This window comes from Oxyura jamaicensis, chromosome 1 (assembly GCF_011077185.1).
Source record: "Oxyura jamaicensis isolate SHBP4307 breed ruddy duck chromosome 1, BPBGC_Ojam_1.0, whole genome shotgun sequence".
NCBI lineage: Eukaryota > Metazoa > Chordata > Aves > Anseriformes > Anatidae > Oxyura > Oxyura jamaicensis.
In genome coordinates, this window is record NC_048893.1 from 68483726 (window position 1) to 68496751 (window position 13026).

A 13026-nucleotide genomic window follows, 5' to 3' on the forward strand; every position below is an offset into this window, starting at 1 on the left:
GTCAAGCTTACGTTTTTGCCCAATGCAAACAGCAGCCATGGTAAGGGAAGTGATTAAAAAGAATTCCAATTAAAAAACAGAATTCCTTTTCTTTTCTTTTTTTTTTTTTTTTTTTTTCTAAAATGAAATGAATATACTGAGGCTTGACTAAGAGAACAAGAGTAATCAGGACATATCTACAATAGTTAATACTATTTCCATAAATTGTACAAGTACAGAAATTGAAACAAAGGCTTCTTTAATATATAACTGAAAACAGATGGAACATAAACAAGACTGTATTTTCAGCAAAGCACAAAAATAAAGTGAAATTTAAAGTGTTTTGTATTACAATTAACAGAAATTCAAGTTCCCTCCCCTCCCCCCCCAAAAAAATAAATAAATAAACAAACATTACTTGTTTATATAGCAACAAAGAAACATCAAGGAAAAGAAATGGTAAATTAACTTCAACTGCCATTTTTATTCTAGCTTTTTGAAAGCAAACAGCACTCAAGATTTGGGGAAGGATGGTAAAAGAAGTATCTCAGTATGCTTTTTTAAGACAGAATTGACTGATATGATTTAATTCATTCCCCTGGCACATTTTATTCCAAACACACCTTCAAATAATTGACTTTTTGGTAACTGAATAAGCATCTCTAGATTCAAAGGAAAACAAAAAAGCAGGGCCAATTCTCTTTAGTATCTTTATTGATGATCTGGATGAGGGGATTGAGTGCACCCTCAGGAAGTTTGCAGATGACACCAAGTTAGGTGCATGTGTCGATCTGCTCGAGGGTAGGAAGGCTCTGCAGGAAGATCTGGATATGCTGGACTCATGGGCTGAGGCCAACTGTATGAAGTTCAACAAGGCCAAGTGTCGGGTCCTGCACCTGGGGCACAACAACCCCAAGCAGCGCTACAGGCTGGGAGATGATTGGTTAGAAAGTTGCCTGTCAGAGAAGGATCTGGGAGTATTGGTTGATAGTTGGCTGAATATGAGCCAGCAGTGTGCTCACGTGGTCAAGAAGGCCAACAGCATCCTGGCTTGCATAAGAAACAGTGTGGCCAGCATGGCTAGGGAAACGATTGTCCCCCTGTAATCGGCTCTGGTGAGGCCGCACATCGAGTACTGTGTTCAGTTTTGGGCCCCTCGCTACAAGAAGGACATGGAGGTGCTTGAGCGAGTCCAGAGAAGGGCTACGAAGCTGGTGAGGAGTCTGGAGAACAAATCTTACGAGGAGCAGCTGAGGGAGCTGGGCTTGTTCAGTCTGGAAAAAAGAAGGCTCAGGGGCGACCTTATCACACTCTATAGATACCTTAAAGGAGGCTGTAGCGAGGTGGGGATTGGTCTATTTTCCCACATGCCTGGTGATAGGACAAGGGGGAATGGGCTAAGGTTGCACCAGGGGAGGTTTAGGTTGGATATTAGGAAGAACTTCTTTTGTTAGGGTTGTTAGGCATTGGAATAGGCTGCCAAGGGAAGTGGTTGCGTCATCATCCCTGGATGTCTTTAAAAGATGTTTAGATGTAGAGCTTAGGGATATGGTTTAGTGGAGGACTTGTTAGTGTTAGGTCAGAGATTGGACTAGGTGAACTCGGAGGTCTCTTCCAACCTAAATGATTCTGTGATTCTGTGAATATAGATCTTGACTGTATATAAATGCACAAGATCCAGAAGATAAAGCAAAGAAAACTGCAGTTTGTGCTCTCAATTTCCCTTCTATCAGAATCAAAGAGAAGCTCAGTGTGCTAATCCTACTTCTGAGTAATACATCAATGTTAAGTCTGGAGCTTGCAAAAACAGTGACATTGGACCTCGCAAAGGTGAAGTTTAATACAAAATTTCAAGAGGTGCTGAAGACACAGTTATAGAAAAATACAGTTCTCTTAACATCCTCCAACAGGCAAAAGAATACTTTATTATAGTTTTATGCCCACCACTTTCCTTTAGTCTTATTCAGAAGGGCAAAGTCTGACCTCCATTTCAAAATAATGTTAAGAGACCTATCAACCTATCTTCTCTCCTTAGAAATGCTTCATAATGTTGTATTCTTTAGTTTGTATTATTTCCTAAATCAAAAAGACAGCAAATTGTTTTTTTGGAAGCATGGGTCTGTCCAGAAAAAAAATATGAGAATGACTAAAATAAGCCTGAAAACAGAATTTCAGAATGATTATTCAGAAGTAGCAAAGCATATTGTCTATTTTCAGTAAGACTACCCTATCAGATATTTCTTAGCTTAAAAAAATGCACCTAAGCCTTAATATTCTGGAATATCTAAAGTGCTCTTTCCAGAGAGTGGTGGTAAAAGCTGAAGATTTTGGCTTAGTTCAAACAGAAAGGATACAGAGTTTGTTTGTTTTTAGCTTTGTGATCTGCCACAATATTTAAACTTATGCAGGAAAAAAATAAAACTGAAAAAAATAACACGACATAAAAGACTTCTCAAAACCATGGTGGCAGATTTTCCTGGAAATTATGCTAAGGGACATGGAAAACAAAGAAGTGATTAGTGACAGACAACATAGCTTCACTAAGGGCAAATTATGCCTGACAAATCTGGTGGCCTTCTACAATGGGCTTACAGCACAGGTCAAAAAGGGAAGAGCATCTACCTGGACCTGTGCAAAGCATTTGACACTGTCCTGCACAACATCCATGCTTCTAAATCAGAGGGACACGGATTTGACAGATGGACCACTCAGTAACTAAGAGATTGGCTGGCTGGTCACATTCAAAGAGTTACAGTCAACAGCTCAACATCCAGGTGGAGACCAGTGATGAGTGGCGATCCTCAGTGGTCTGTATTGTAACTGTGATTATTTAACATCTTTGTCAGTGACATGGACAGTGGGATTAAGTGCACCCTCAGGAATTTTGCAGATGACATCAGGCTGAGCGGTGCCGTTAACACACTGTAGGGAAGGGATGCCATCCATGAGGACCTTGGCAGGCTTGAGAGGTGGGTCTATGCAAACCTCATGAAGTTCAACAAGGCTAAGTGCAAGGTCCTGCACCTGGGTCATGGCAGTCCCAAAATACAGACTGGATGGAGAATAAATTGGACCTAGAGTACTGCATTCAGCTCTGGGTCCCCCAAGATAAGGACATGGACATATAAAAGCAAGTCCAGAGGAGATTCACAATGATGATCAGAGGGTTGGAGCACCTCTGCTAATAAAGACAGGCTGAGAGAGCTGGGGTTCAACTTGGAGAAGAAAAGGCTCCCAAGAGGCCTTATAGCAGCTTTCCAGTACCTAAAGAGGGCCTACAAGAAAGATGAGGAGAGGCTTTTTATCAGTGAGTGTAGCAATAGGACAAGGAGTAATTGTTTTAGACTAAAAGAGGGTAGATTTAGATTAGATATTCAGAAGAAATTCTTTGTTATGAGTGTAGTGAGGCACTAGAACAGGTTGCCCAGAGAAGTTGTCAATGCCCCACTCCTGAAAGGGTTCAAGGCCTGGATGGGTGGGGCTTTGGACAACCTGATCTAGTGGAAAGCATCTCAGTATTCTGATTCTCTGAATATAAAAGAATAAAAATAAAATTAATTCCAATTTAAGGAAAAAAAAAGTGTTAATTCTCCAATACTAATACCACTTGAAAAAACATAAAATTATGACATATCTTTATAGCTGTAATCTTTACAGGTTTATCAGCAATAATTCTTCTATTGTTACCTACATTCATGCCCGGCACTAAAGACTAAATGTCTTTAACATTTTAATAGCTCTTAAACACACTTCTCTCTTGCAGTCCACACCATGCTAGTACAGTGTCTCCCAGGCAGAGTATTTAAACACTATTTGCTTACACTCCACATGCCTAAAGAATCAAAAATTATTTTACTTAAGAGTCTAACTCACAGAAATCATCCAAAGGACAGCTTTTGTTCTTAAAACATAATTGATCTAAATTTGCACAGAAAAGATACAATGCCAAGATATTTAATACATAAAGTTTCCATACTGAAACAAAAATTGCTGCTTTACCTGTTCGTTAAGTACAGCTGGGTTTATAATGTTGGCTGTTTGAATAGCTGTTGCCACGTTATCATTTGATAAAGTGAATGAGTCAGGAGGAACCAGGCAGGATGAAGGCACAGAGTGCTTCAGAAGAACATCAGGAGAAACATTCCGAGATATATGGACTTCAGATACTAATGCAATAAATAAAAACAAAACAAAAAACAAACATGAAGATACATTCAAAAACTAACTCTGTTTCTGAAATTTAAACTTAGCAAAACACATCACAGTAGCAACAAGCAAAATAAAGCTTAAGTGTAATTAATACTGGAGTGTAAGTTCTTTCATAGAAATTTCCAGTTATGCAACAACAACAAAAAAATGTACAGAGGATCATTATCAACCCATCACTACAGAAACGAACATTTTTATGACAGACTCATATACAAACTAAGAAAAAGGAGAAAAGAAAGCTTTGCATACATTTTTTAATGTAATAACAAAGTCCCACAATCTTTTTTATGACCAGCTACAGGTACGCCTTTAGGAAAAAAAAGTTTACATTAAGAATCTAAAAAAGGTTAAAATGTTACTTAACAAAACTTCCTAATAGAGCTAGTGACTCATCAGGCTATGCAGAGATGAAACTGACAACACTGCATTTGTCCAATTCTTCACACTAAATATTTATTTCAGCCTGAGCAGCTATGTCTGTTAAATATTTTATGAAACAAAAGAATTAATGTCTGACATTTTCTTTGAAATTATGCAGTAACGCCATGTTGATAATGCAAACCTGAAATTTCTGACAAGAGACCTTTCTGCTATAGATAAGTAGTTCTGTGCTTTAGAAGAAGCCACTCATGTTATTAATACACCTGATGAATTGTAGATTCCACTATTGCTGAGCAAGGCCCCTCAGTATCACTGTTTAATGAAGTACACATACACGAAGCAAACAAGTATATACATTCAACTAATGGCATTCAAAATGACAATCTATTCCTTGAAACCAGATATGCTGTGTCCCATCTCCTTTACCTCCCCAGCTGTGGGATTCAGGTAAAAATAGAGGAACATGCAAACCTTTATCTACCAAAAAGAAGAAAGAAAACAGATCACCAGACAGAAAAGTATCAGGATCCTAATTGCAGCAACAGTGGGTTTGGATACATGGAGAGGAGTAAAACATAAAATAGAAACTAAGTAAAAAACCTAGAGAGGAATAATTCAGCAAAAAGAAAAGGATCCAGTTTAGGTAACCAGGACAAAACAAAACAGGACTGGGACACAACAGCATCTTTAACTCTTCTTCAGAATCTTAAATGTGACTTTTTAGGCTTCTTTAAGTACCTCAAGGTACCTGTGAAATCCACTAAAGTTTCTATTCATCTTTTTCCTCCCCTTCTAAAAGTGAGTGTCTGTTGACAAAGAAAATGCAGGTTCCTAAAGCAATTACCTACTCTGTTAGTTCAAGTGACAGAGGAGATAACAGAAGACTACCTTTTTAGCTCCTAAAAAAAATAAGAAGAAGAAAAAATCAACAGGATCTTGGTTTTATGCTATCTCTTAATATCCTGAACTCCAGTTTGAAATCTGTTTCCAACAGATGGAACATCAACTAAAGAAATGCACCAGATAATTCTGACTGAGCAGACAAGCTGCTTATGAAAAGTATTAACTCAAGAAGGAAAACCTAACATGACTCCAATTCTCACTCATCCTTTGGTCATGATCATTATGTTATAGACATTGTTCACGCAAATAATTTATCACAGAAGTAAAAAAAAAAAAAAAAAAAAAAAGAAGAGAGAGACTGTTATGAACAAGAAACAGGGACTCAGAGATTAAAGTTTAATGTACTCAAATATTTTGGATGTCCAATACTAGATATAAGACTTATTTTTTCAGATAATATGATTTTAACAATATAAAAATATATATATAATATATATATTATATATAATCATATAATAATAATAATAATATGATATCTAATCAAACTGAGTTTTCAGTGATTTCAGTCACAATGATTGCTCAGCATTTTGAGGGGGAAGAAAAACTCCTAACTTGTCAAAAGAAAGCCTGTGAAATGAGGAGCAACAATGGGTGACCACCTCTGGTTTAAACTGGTTCAACTAAAGACATGACCTTGCAGAAGACAAGAAATTAAGGCAAGTCTCCAAAGTATCATTCAGCCTTTCTTTCCTTTTTTTTTTTTTTTTTAAAAAAAAAAGCGCCTTCCTTTCATTTTCAGCAATATTAAGAACTTACATGTTAGACTAGAATTACATTTGCTGTCTAATTCAAGCTCTCTTAATTCATTCTACTTGCATATACACTTGATAGAATTGTATTAGTATTTTAGCTCAGCTCAAAATATGCTTTTGGAGATGACTTTTCCATCTTTCCTGCTCACCATACCACTGTTACCATAACAGAACAGTTTCAGAACCCCCGAAACAAAGACTTCCCTCTGATAAAACTGCTAGACTGCATTCCAGTAGCTAATGGACCTTCAAGTCCACAGGACCAGGCTGCAATTAATCAGCAGTAAAAGTTCTGAAGCTTATTAGTATGGATATGAACTCAAAGCCACTTTACAGATCCTGTCATCATCAATTGCTACACCACCTGCTGTGATAGACAGCCACTCTGATTATTAACAAAAAAATGATCCTTCCACAGTAGGATTCTATTCTAATGCCCTGATTCTATACACATCCTTTAGCTTCAAGTAAGCTATGCAGTAGTTCTGCAGCCGTGATGAATTTCCAAAGAAAATATATATTGTTCATTGATTAAAGCTACAGTATTATAAAGGAAAGGAGCATGTATTCAGTTACAAGTATGTCAAAAGTCAATAAGGCTGATATAAGATGCAGATATAAATGGCTGCCAGAGCTGAAGTGATCATTTATAGACCTTTGACTTCACATTAAAAATATTCTACAATACGTTTGTATGTAAGAACTGACAAAGTCATGCAGTTTATTCATAGAAGCAGTGATCAGTAACAGCCTGTAATCCTTGCCTGCACAAGAAAAAATATTTATCTTCATCCCAGTAATGAAGTTTAAGGCTGCTTCTCTACATGTACCAGTTTACAGCAGTAGAACAAAATACAAAGAAAAAAGTCTTAAAATCTTTCAAGATGCTATCCTACAGTTTGTTGCAAAAAGCTCTTCTCCAGATTTTATTCTTCGAAAGGGAATCTATTCTAGAAAATAAGTAGATATACTATTCCAATATCTGAAGTCTAAGGACATAGGGAAATATTAATTTCCAAAATTCTTATGTAAACCTTATAACAGCCACCAAATTCTGTAGCCATTTAGTTGAACATTAAAAGAAAGTCAGTATTCAGATGATGATACAACATACAAAAACTGAGAAACCATTCACAACATATTTTTAAAAATATTAGAAAGTATACATAGGCCTTGTCAGAAGCTTAATTCTAAAACAAATTGCAAAGGAATGCTGATAGAGATATAGCTTGTATTAGATAATATTGTCAAACATCCTGCTAAAGTGTAATTTTTAAAAAAATACTCTCATATCGAACCTAAGAGTATACTTTTCTTACAACAAAGATCTCCTGGATTGCTTGTGCCCTGCTGTGTTGTCCTTCCAGCAGATCCTGGGATGCTTAACATTCCCCATGAGGACTAGGGCTTGCAAATGTGAGGCTTCTTCCAGATATCTGAAGAAGGCCTCATCTACAGCAGGCAGATGCAGCCATGTCAGCTACGTTGGCTTGCTCACTAATCCTGACCCTGACAGTTCTTGACTGATCACCTCCCTCAAAACAGAGCTTGGTGCCTTCCAGCTGCTCTCTTACATCAAGGGCAACTCCTTGTCCTGGCCTTTGCTTCTTAAAAGGCATACGTGTATCCATTGTAGCATTTGAGTCATGTGACATATCCACATCATGCTTCTATGATCCCAATGCACAGACTTCTAATTCCCCGTCTTTTCCCCGTGCAGCGTTTATTGATGTACAGGTCACTTCAGAGAGGTGTCCAGTTGTGTTTGTTTCCCAGAAACATGAGCTCTTTCCCCATAATGCTGTCCCACAGGCATGTTCTTATTTGTGTGTACACTTGAGGTCATTGTCTTTCAGCCTTGTTTTGTTCATTACAGTTTCTCTTCCATTCCCGTCAAGCCAGAACCTTTGCTTGCCAACTCTATCCACCATTTTTTCACTTGGTCACTCAGTCAGTCTCTCCCTCCCTATTTCCTAGTTTAAAGTTTTTTGTTTATTTGTTTGTTTGTTTTTTAAAAAAAGAGTTGGAAGTATGTTGAGAGATGCACTTTGCATTACTTGGGTAGATTCTGTCTCTTCAAAGATGTTATCAATCCTCAGAAATGGTCCCATAGTCACAGAAACCAAAACTATGTTGGCCAGCACTGCTTGCACAAACAGTTGTTAACCTACAGTCCTTAACAGTAAATAGAATGCAAGCGACAGAGTCCTTTCTATGATTCCCTCTGTTATAAAGTTAACCTTAAGCAATTCTTAATTACTGTTGTTGTTACAAAAGAAACATTGTCTTCACTGATGTATAACTGAAACAAATGGTAACAAAATTTGGCCAGCAGGTCCAGGGAAGTGATTGTCCCCCTGTGCTCGGCTCTGGTGGGGCTGCGCCTCGAGTGCTGTGTTCAGTTTTGGGCCCCTCGCTGCAGGAGGGACATGGAGGTGCTCGAGCGAGTCCAGAGAGGGGCTGCGGGGCTGGTGGGGGGTCTGGAGAACAGGTCTTGCGAGGGGCGGCTGAGGGAGCTGGGACTGTTTGGCCTGGGGAGGAGGAGGCTCGGGGGTGACCTTGTTGCACTCTACAGGTACCTGAGGGGAGGCTGTGGCGAGGTGGCGGTTGGTCTATTCTCCCATGTGCCTGGTGAAAGGACGAGGGGGAATGTGCTAAAGTTGCGCTAGGGGAGGTTTGGGTTGAATACTGGGAGGAACTTCTTTATTGAGCGGGTTGTTGGTCACTGGAGTGGGCTGCCCAGGGAAGTGGTTGAGTCAACATCCCTGGAGGTCTTTAAAGGACGTTTAGATGTAGAGCTTAGGGATGTGGTTTAGTGGAGGATTTGTTAGCGTTAGGTAGGAGGTTGGACTCGGTGATCTTGGAGGTCTCTTCCAACCTAGACTATTCTGTGATTCTGTGATTCTGTGAAAATGAACTGTTTCTGTGTATGAATATTTATTCAAATTAAAAATATTGAATAATGATAAATTACCCAATCTGAAGCAATAATTTTCTGACCAACTTGGAATGGCTTATTTTTAAATCAATACCACTTCCAGATAAATGATTTAAAACTGTCTTGGTGCCCACTGTGTGCTGGGAAAACCCTATTCTGTTGTTTCAGTATTAATTTTTAGCAGGAATGATTTGGTAACAGAAATATATAAACCAAAATTAAAAATGGTAATAAAAAGCCATGCAATTTTAATGTGTTTCTGGTAGCGTAAGAATGCTTATTCTAGGATTAATATATCTTACACAAAATAGTAAAGTGTACTTATGATAGAGCTATAAGTCGTCCATTTACTCAACAGTTTTCACAAAAAGCTGCAACCTCCTGCAGTTGATCCTGTAAAGTTACACAGATTGGAGAACTGCAGAATAACCTACAGAAGATGCATAGAAAGGTTTTTAGTAACTAGCTAAGAACTATAGGCACTTAAGCTCCATTTACATTTAGTAACTGGAATTAAGTGAGTGAGTGTTCTATTGAAAATGTCTTACAACTCCATTGTTCTCATATGACTAAACATGATTTGAAATATCAGAGATAGGCCAGTCTCTCTCTTTATATCTATGGCTAGGGAAACTAAGAAATGAGTCAGGAACAGCTTCATTCCATGTAGCTACCAGAAGAAAATTATATTCTGGTAAATTGAAGAAAGCACACCAACTGTGGAAGAGAGACAAAAGTATGAGAAAGTGTTTCAATATTAAAATATTTATTATTTCGTTGCTGTTCCAGGGACTCAGTCATATACAATTCAACATAAGAGAATTATAATAGAATAACAATTAGAAATTATTATAGTACAATATATATAGTTTATATATCACTATATAATTATATAATCTATGAATTTATGATATATTCTAATATTACATCACACATAAGATACGATATATATTTATATATTGCATGGTATTGATATATATGATTATATAATATACAATTATGGTATTTATGATGGAATATTATATATTTTTTTCCTGAAGGTCTTTATTTACCTTTTCCTGCTACACCAGTACTCTCACTGTTTCCACCAAGGAGTGCTTAGAAGTCCAGCCTCTATGATGAGTAAGCCCAGAAGTAAGTTTGCATGATTCAAGCAATCTCTTACTCCCATTTACCTTTAGCAACCCAACATACGACTAATGAGTATATACCAAGTGCAAAGCAGTGTTAAATTATATCATTATGAATCTAGTTAATAACTGATGATAGTTTAAATATACATACCTGACTTACTCTATAGGAGTTTTTATTTATTTATAATTTTGTGGAAATTGTTAGTATAAACCAATATTAAAGCAAGTTAATTTCCTAACTTTTTTTCTTCCACCCTGAAGACATCTCACTAGTGAAAATTTTGAGATTTAAAATGAATACATTTCCCAAACTCATAGAAGTCTCAAGCTGGAACAGAAAAAATATTTTTACTTCTAACTACTACATTAGACAATGAATTATATTGTGTCTTTCCAAAGGAAAGATTCCTTATGTTTTTCTAATAGAGGAATAGCATTCTTTCCTAAATTTGGAATGCCTTTAGACTCCAGTCTGATCTAAAGAAAAAAAAAAAAAAAAAAAAAAAAAGAGGGAGAGACGTTTCATACATATTTATTTTCCCCAGAACTTCACACAGGAGAACATTAAGTTTTAAAGAAGCTTTGATTTCCATACTAGTGTTAACAAACAAGGAATAAAAATTTCAACCATATCAGACACTTCAGAATACAGTCTGCATTGCAGATTAAGACTAAACAACTTTTAATTAGAACATCATCTAATAATTCACCTGCATATTGGTACAAATAGGGTTTTTCTTTTAGAGAAACCAGGTTAGGTTTTACAAAGGGAAAGTAGTTTAGTTTATAACATTCTATGTCTCTTTACATTAAAAAAACCTTCCAACAGACTTTCCATGCTCAAAATTCAGAACATCCTTTGAACAGTTCTGTTTCTTCTTCTTCCCTAATTGCCTTAAGGGCCTATCAGCATTTGAACTGGATAAACTGTACTTATCTTTCTCACTTCTATTTCTTAAACTGCAATTTTAAGAAGTACAGCTTCCCAAAATAATTACTCTGGAACATTCTTATGCCTGGCTTTCAATGCTGTCCACAATTTTATCGTGTTTATATCACCTTCTGGGTACTAGTACTTACAATGAATACAGGACAGTAATACCTTACTAAGAACTTTGTTAGTGATTTTTTTTCTTTTAAATCAATACCTGTAGGAAATGCTGCCCAAGAAATAGCAGGAGATGTAGTCTGCTTTTCACCATTTCCACACTCATAGCTCTCTGCTGCCTACAAACGGGGAAAAAGTGTTATTTTCTTACAAAATGCTATATACTCTTGTTTAAAAAAATTAAACACATTTATCTACCAAACTTTTCAGGCATATTTTCCTAGTGTAAAGCAGAACAAGAACTTAAGTTTCTAAGCTATTTATTTAATTACATTGAGCATGCATCTTATTGCTTGTCAGAACACTACAGAGAATTGAGTAAAATATAAACCATCTATAAAGCACACACAATAAAGGTCTTGGTTAGAAAGGGAGAAAAACTGTCAACTAGATAATTGAATATCAGAGAAATGAAACAAATGTAAAAGCACAATAGACCAGATATTTGATGTGCATAGAAAGACATGTTTATTACTGAACAAATATCAGTTACATTTAAGAACTGAAATCTAGTTTAAAAAATTTATACTTGAGAATATAACATTTACGATTAAAGTTTCTTAATGTATTTATCATCCCCTATTTCTGTCCTACACAAGAATAAAATATTACAGAAGTACGCAACTATTTAATTCAATTTTACATTTTCATAAAGTTATAATTAACAGAAGTACAGGTGTAACACATTTCTTAAAAAGAATACTGCCAAAGCTCTTTGTGTAAATAGCTAAATATCAAAATGAAGTCATCAAAATAACATACCTCAAATCCTCCAAAATCATCATCATCCATCTTTCAAATGGTACTAGAATACAGTAAAAAACTTATTTAAAAAAACAAAAACAAAACCACTGAACAGTTATATCCTGTTAACTTATAAAATAACAATAAAAACATTGTAAAACAGAAGTTATGGTGTTAATTTTAAAGCACAGAGTCAGGTAGAGTAAGTTATAGCAGTCAAATCCTAAAAAACATTATCATGAAGTAATACAGCATTCTGCATGGCAGGAAATTGGGTATATTGCATTGATCAATTTCATAAGAGAAATATGTTGATTTTATATCAACTAGGAATCTAAAGAAATGAAAGACTTGTATATTGTACCTCAATTAAATGACAGAGGAGTAAAGACCTTCACTTAGATACAACTGCTTCCTAGCTCATCTATGTACTCTTCCTAACATCACCACGTTCTCATTTAGAAAGAAGATTCTACCTTTCATTAGTTTTGTCATGGAGATAAGTATATATTATAATAACAAGCTGCCTGAAATCTTTCAAATTCACAAGTTCAACAAAAGATCAAATGACCTAAAGCAGAATATTTTCACTCAGAATACAAGAGCTAGAACTTCAAGATGCCTTTTAAGAAGCATGTTTTTATTGATCAAGATAAGTAACAAAACTTTGTATTTTTGAGATGGAATTTAAAAATCTTCAAGGGAAAAGATAAGCACTATCAATACTGTTGAAGATCGTTTCAAGATAAGAATATAGCAAATGCTTTTCAAAATAGAAAAATAGGAAGAGTTACTTTAAAAGTTTGGCTATTGCTCGCAAACTTTGCAGTCAAGACCCCAGTACCTCAATAAATGGTACTGAAACCAACAGAAAATCCA

At 36.1% G+C, this 13026-nt stretch overlaps 1 protein-coding gene across 5 annotated transcripts in view; it reads right to left on the bottom strand.

Moving 5' to 3' along the window:
* Positions 1 to 12214, bottom strand: part of CCDC91 (coiled-coil domain containing 91) — a 138844-nt gene extending 126630 nt beyond the window's left edge. For all 5 annotated transcript variants that reach the window (XM_035348206.1, XM_035348222.1, XM_035348232.1 and 2 more), the window contains exons 1-3: positions 12166 to 12214; positions 11444 to 11522; positions 3979 to 4145 (exon numbers count right to left, since the gene is read on the bottom strand). In XM_035348206.1, the coding sequence (XP_035204097.1) occupies positions 3979 to 4145; positions 11444 to 11522; positions 12166 to 12195 (276 nt within the window). In that variant the 5' untranslated portion in view covers positions 12196 to 12214. The remainder of the gene's footprint in view (positions 1 to 3978; positions 4146 to 11443; positions 11523 to 12165) is intronic.
* Positions 12215 to 13026: the final 812 nt, after the last annotated feature.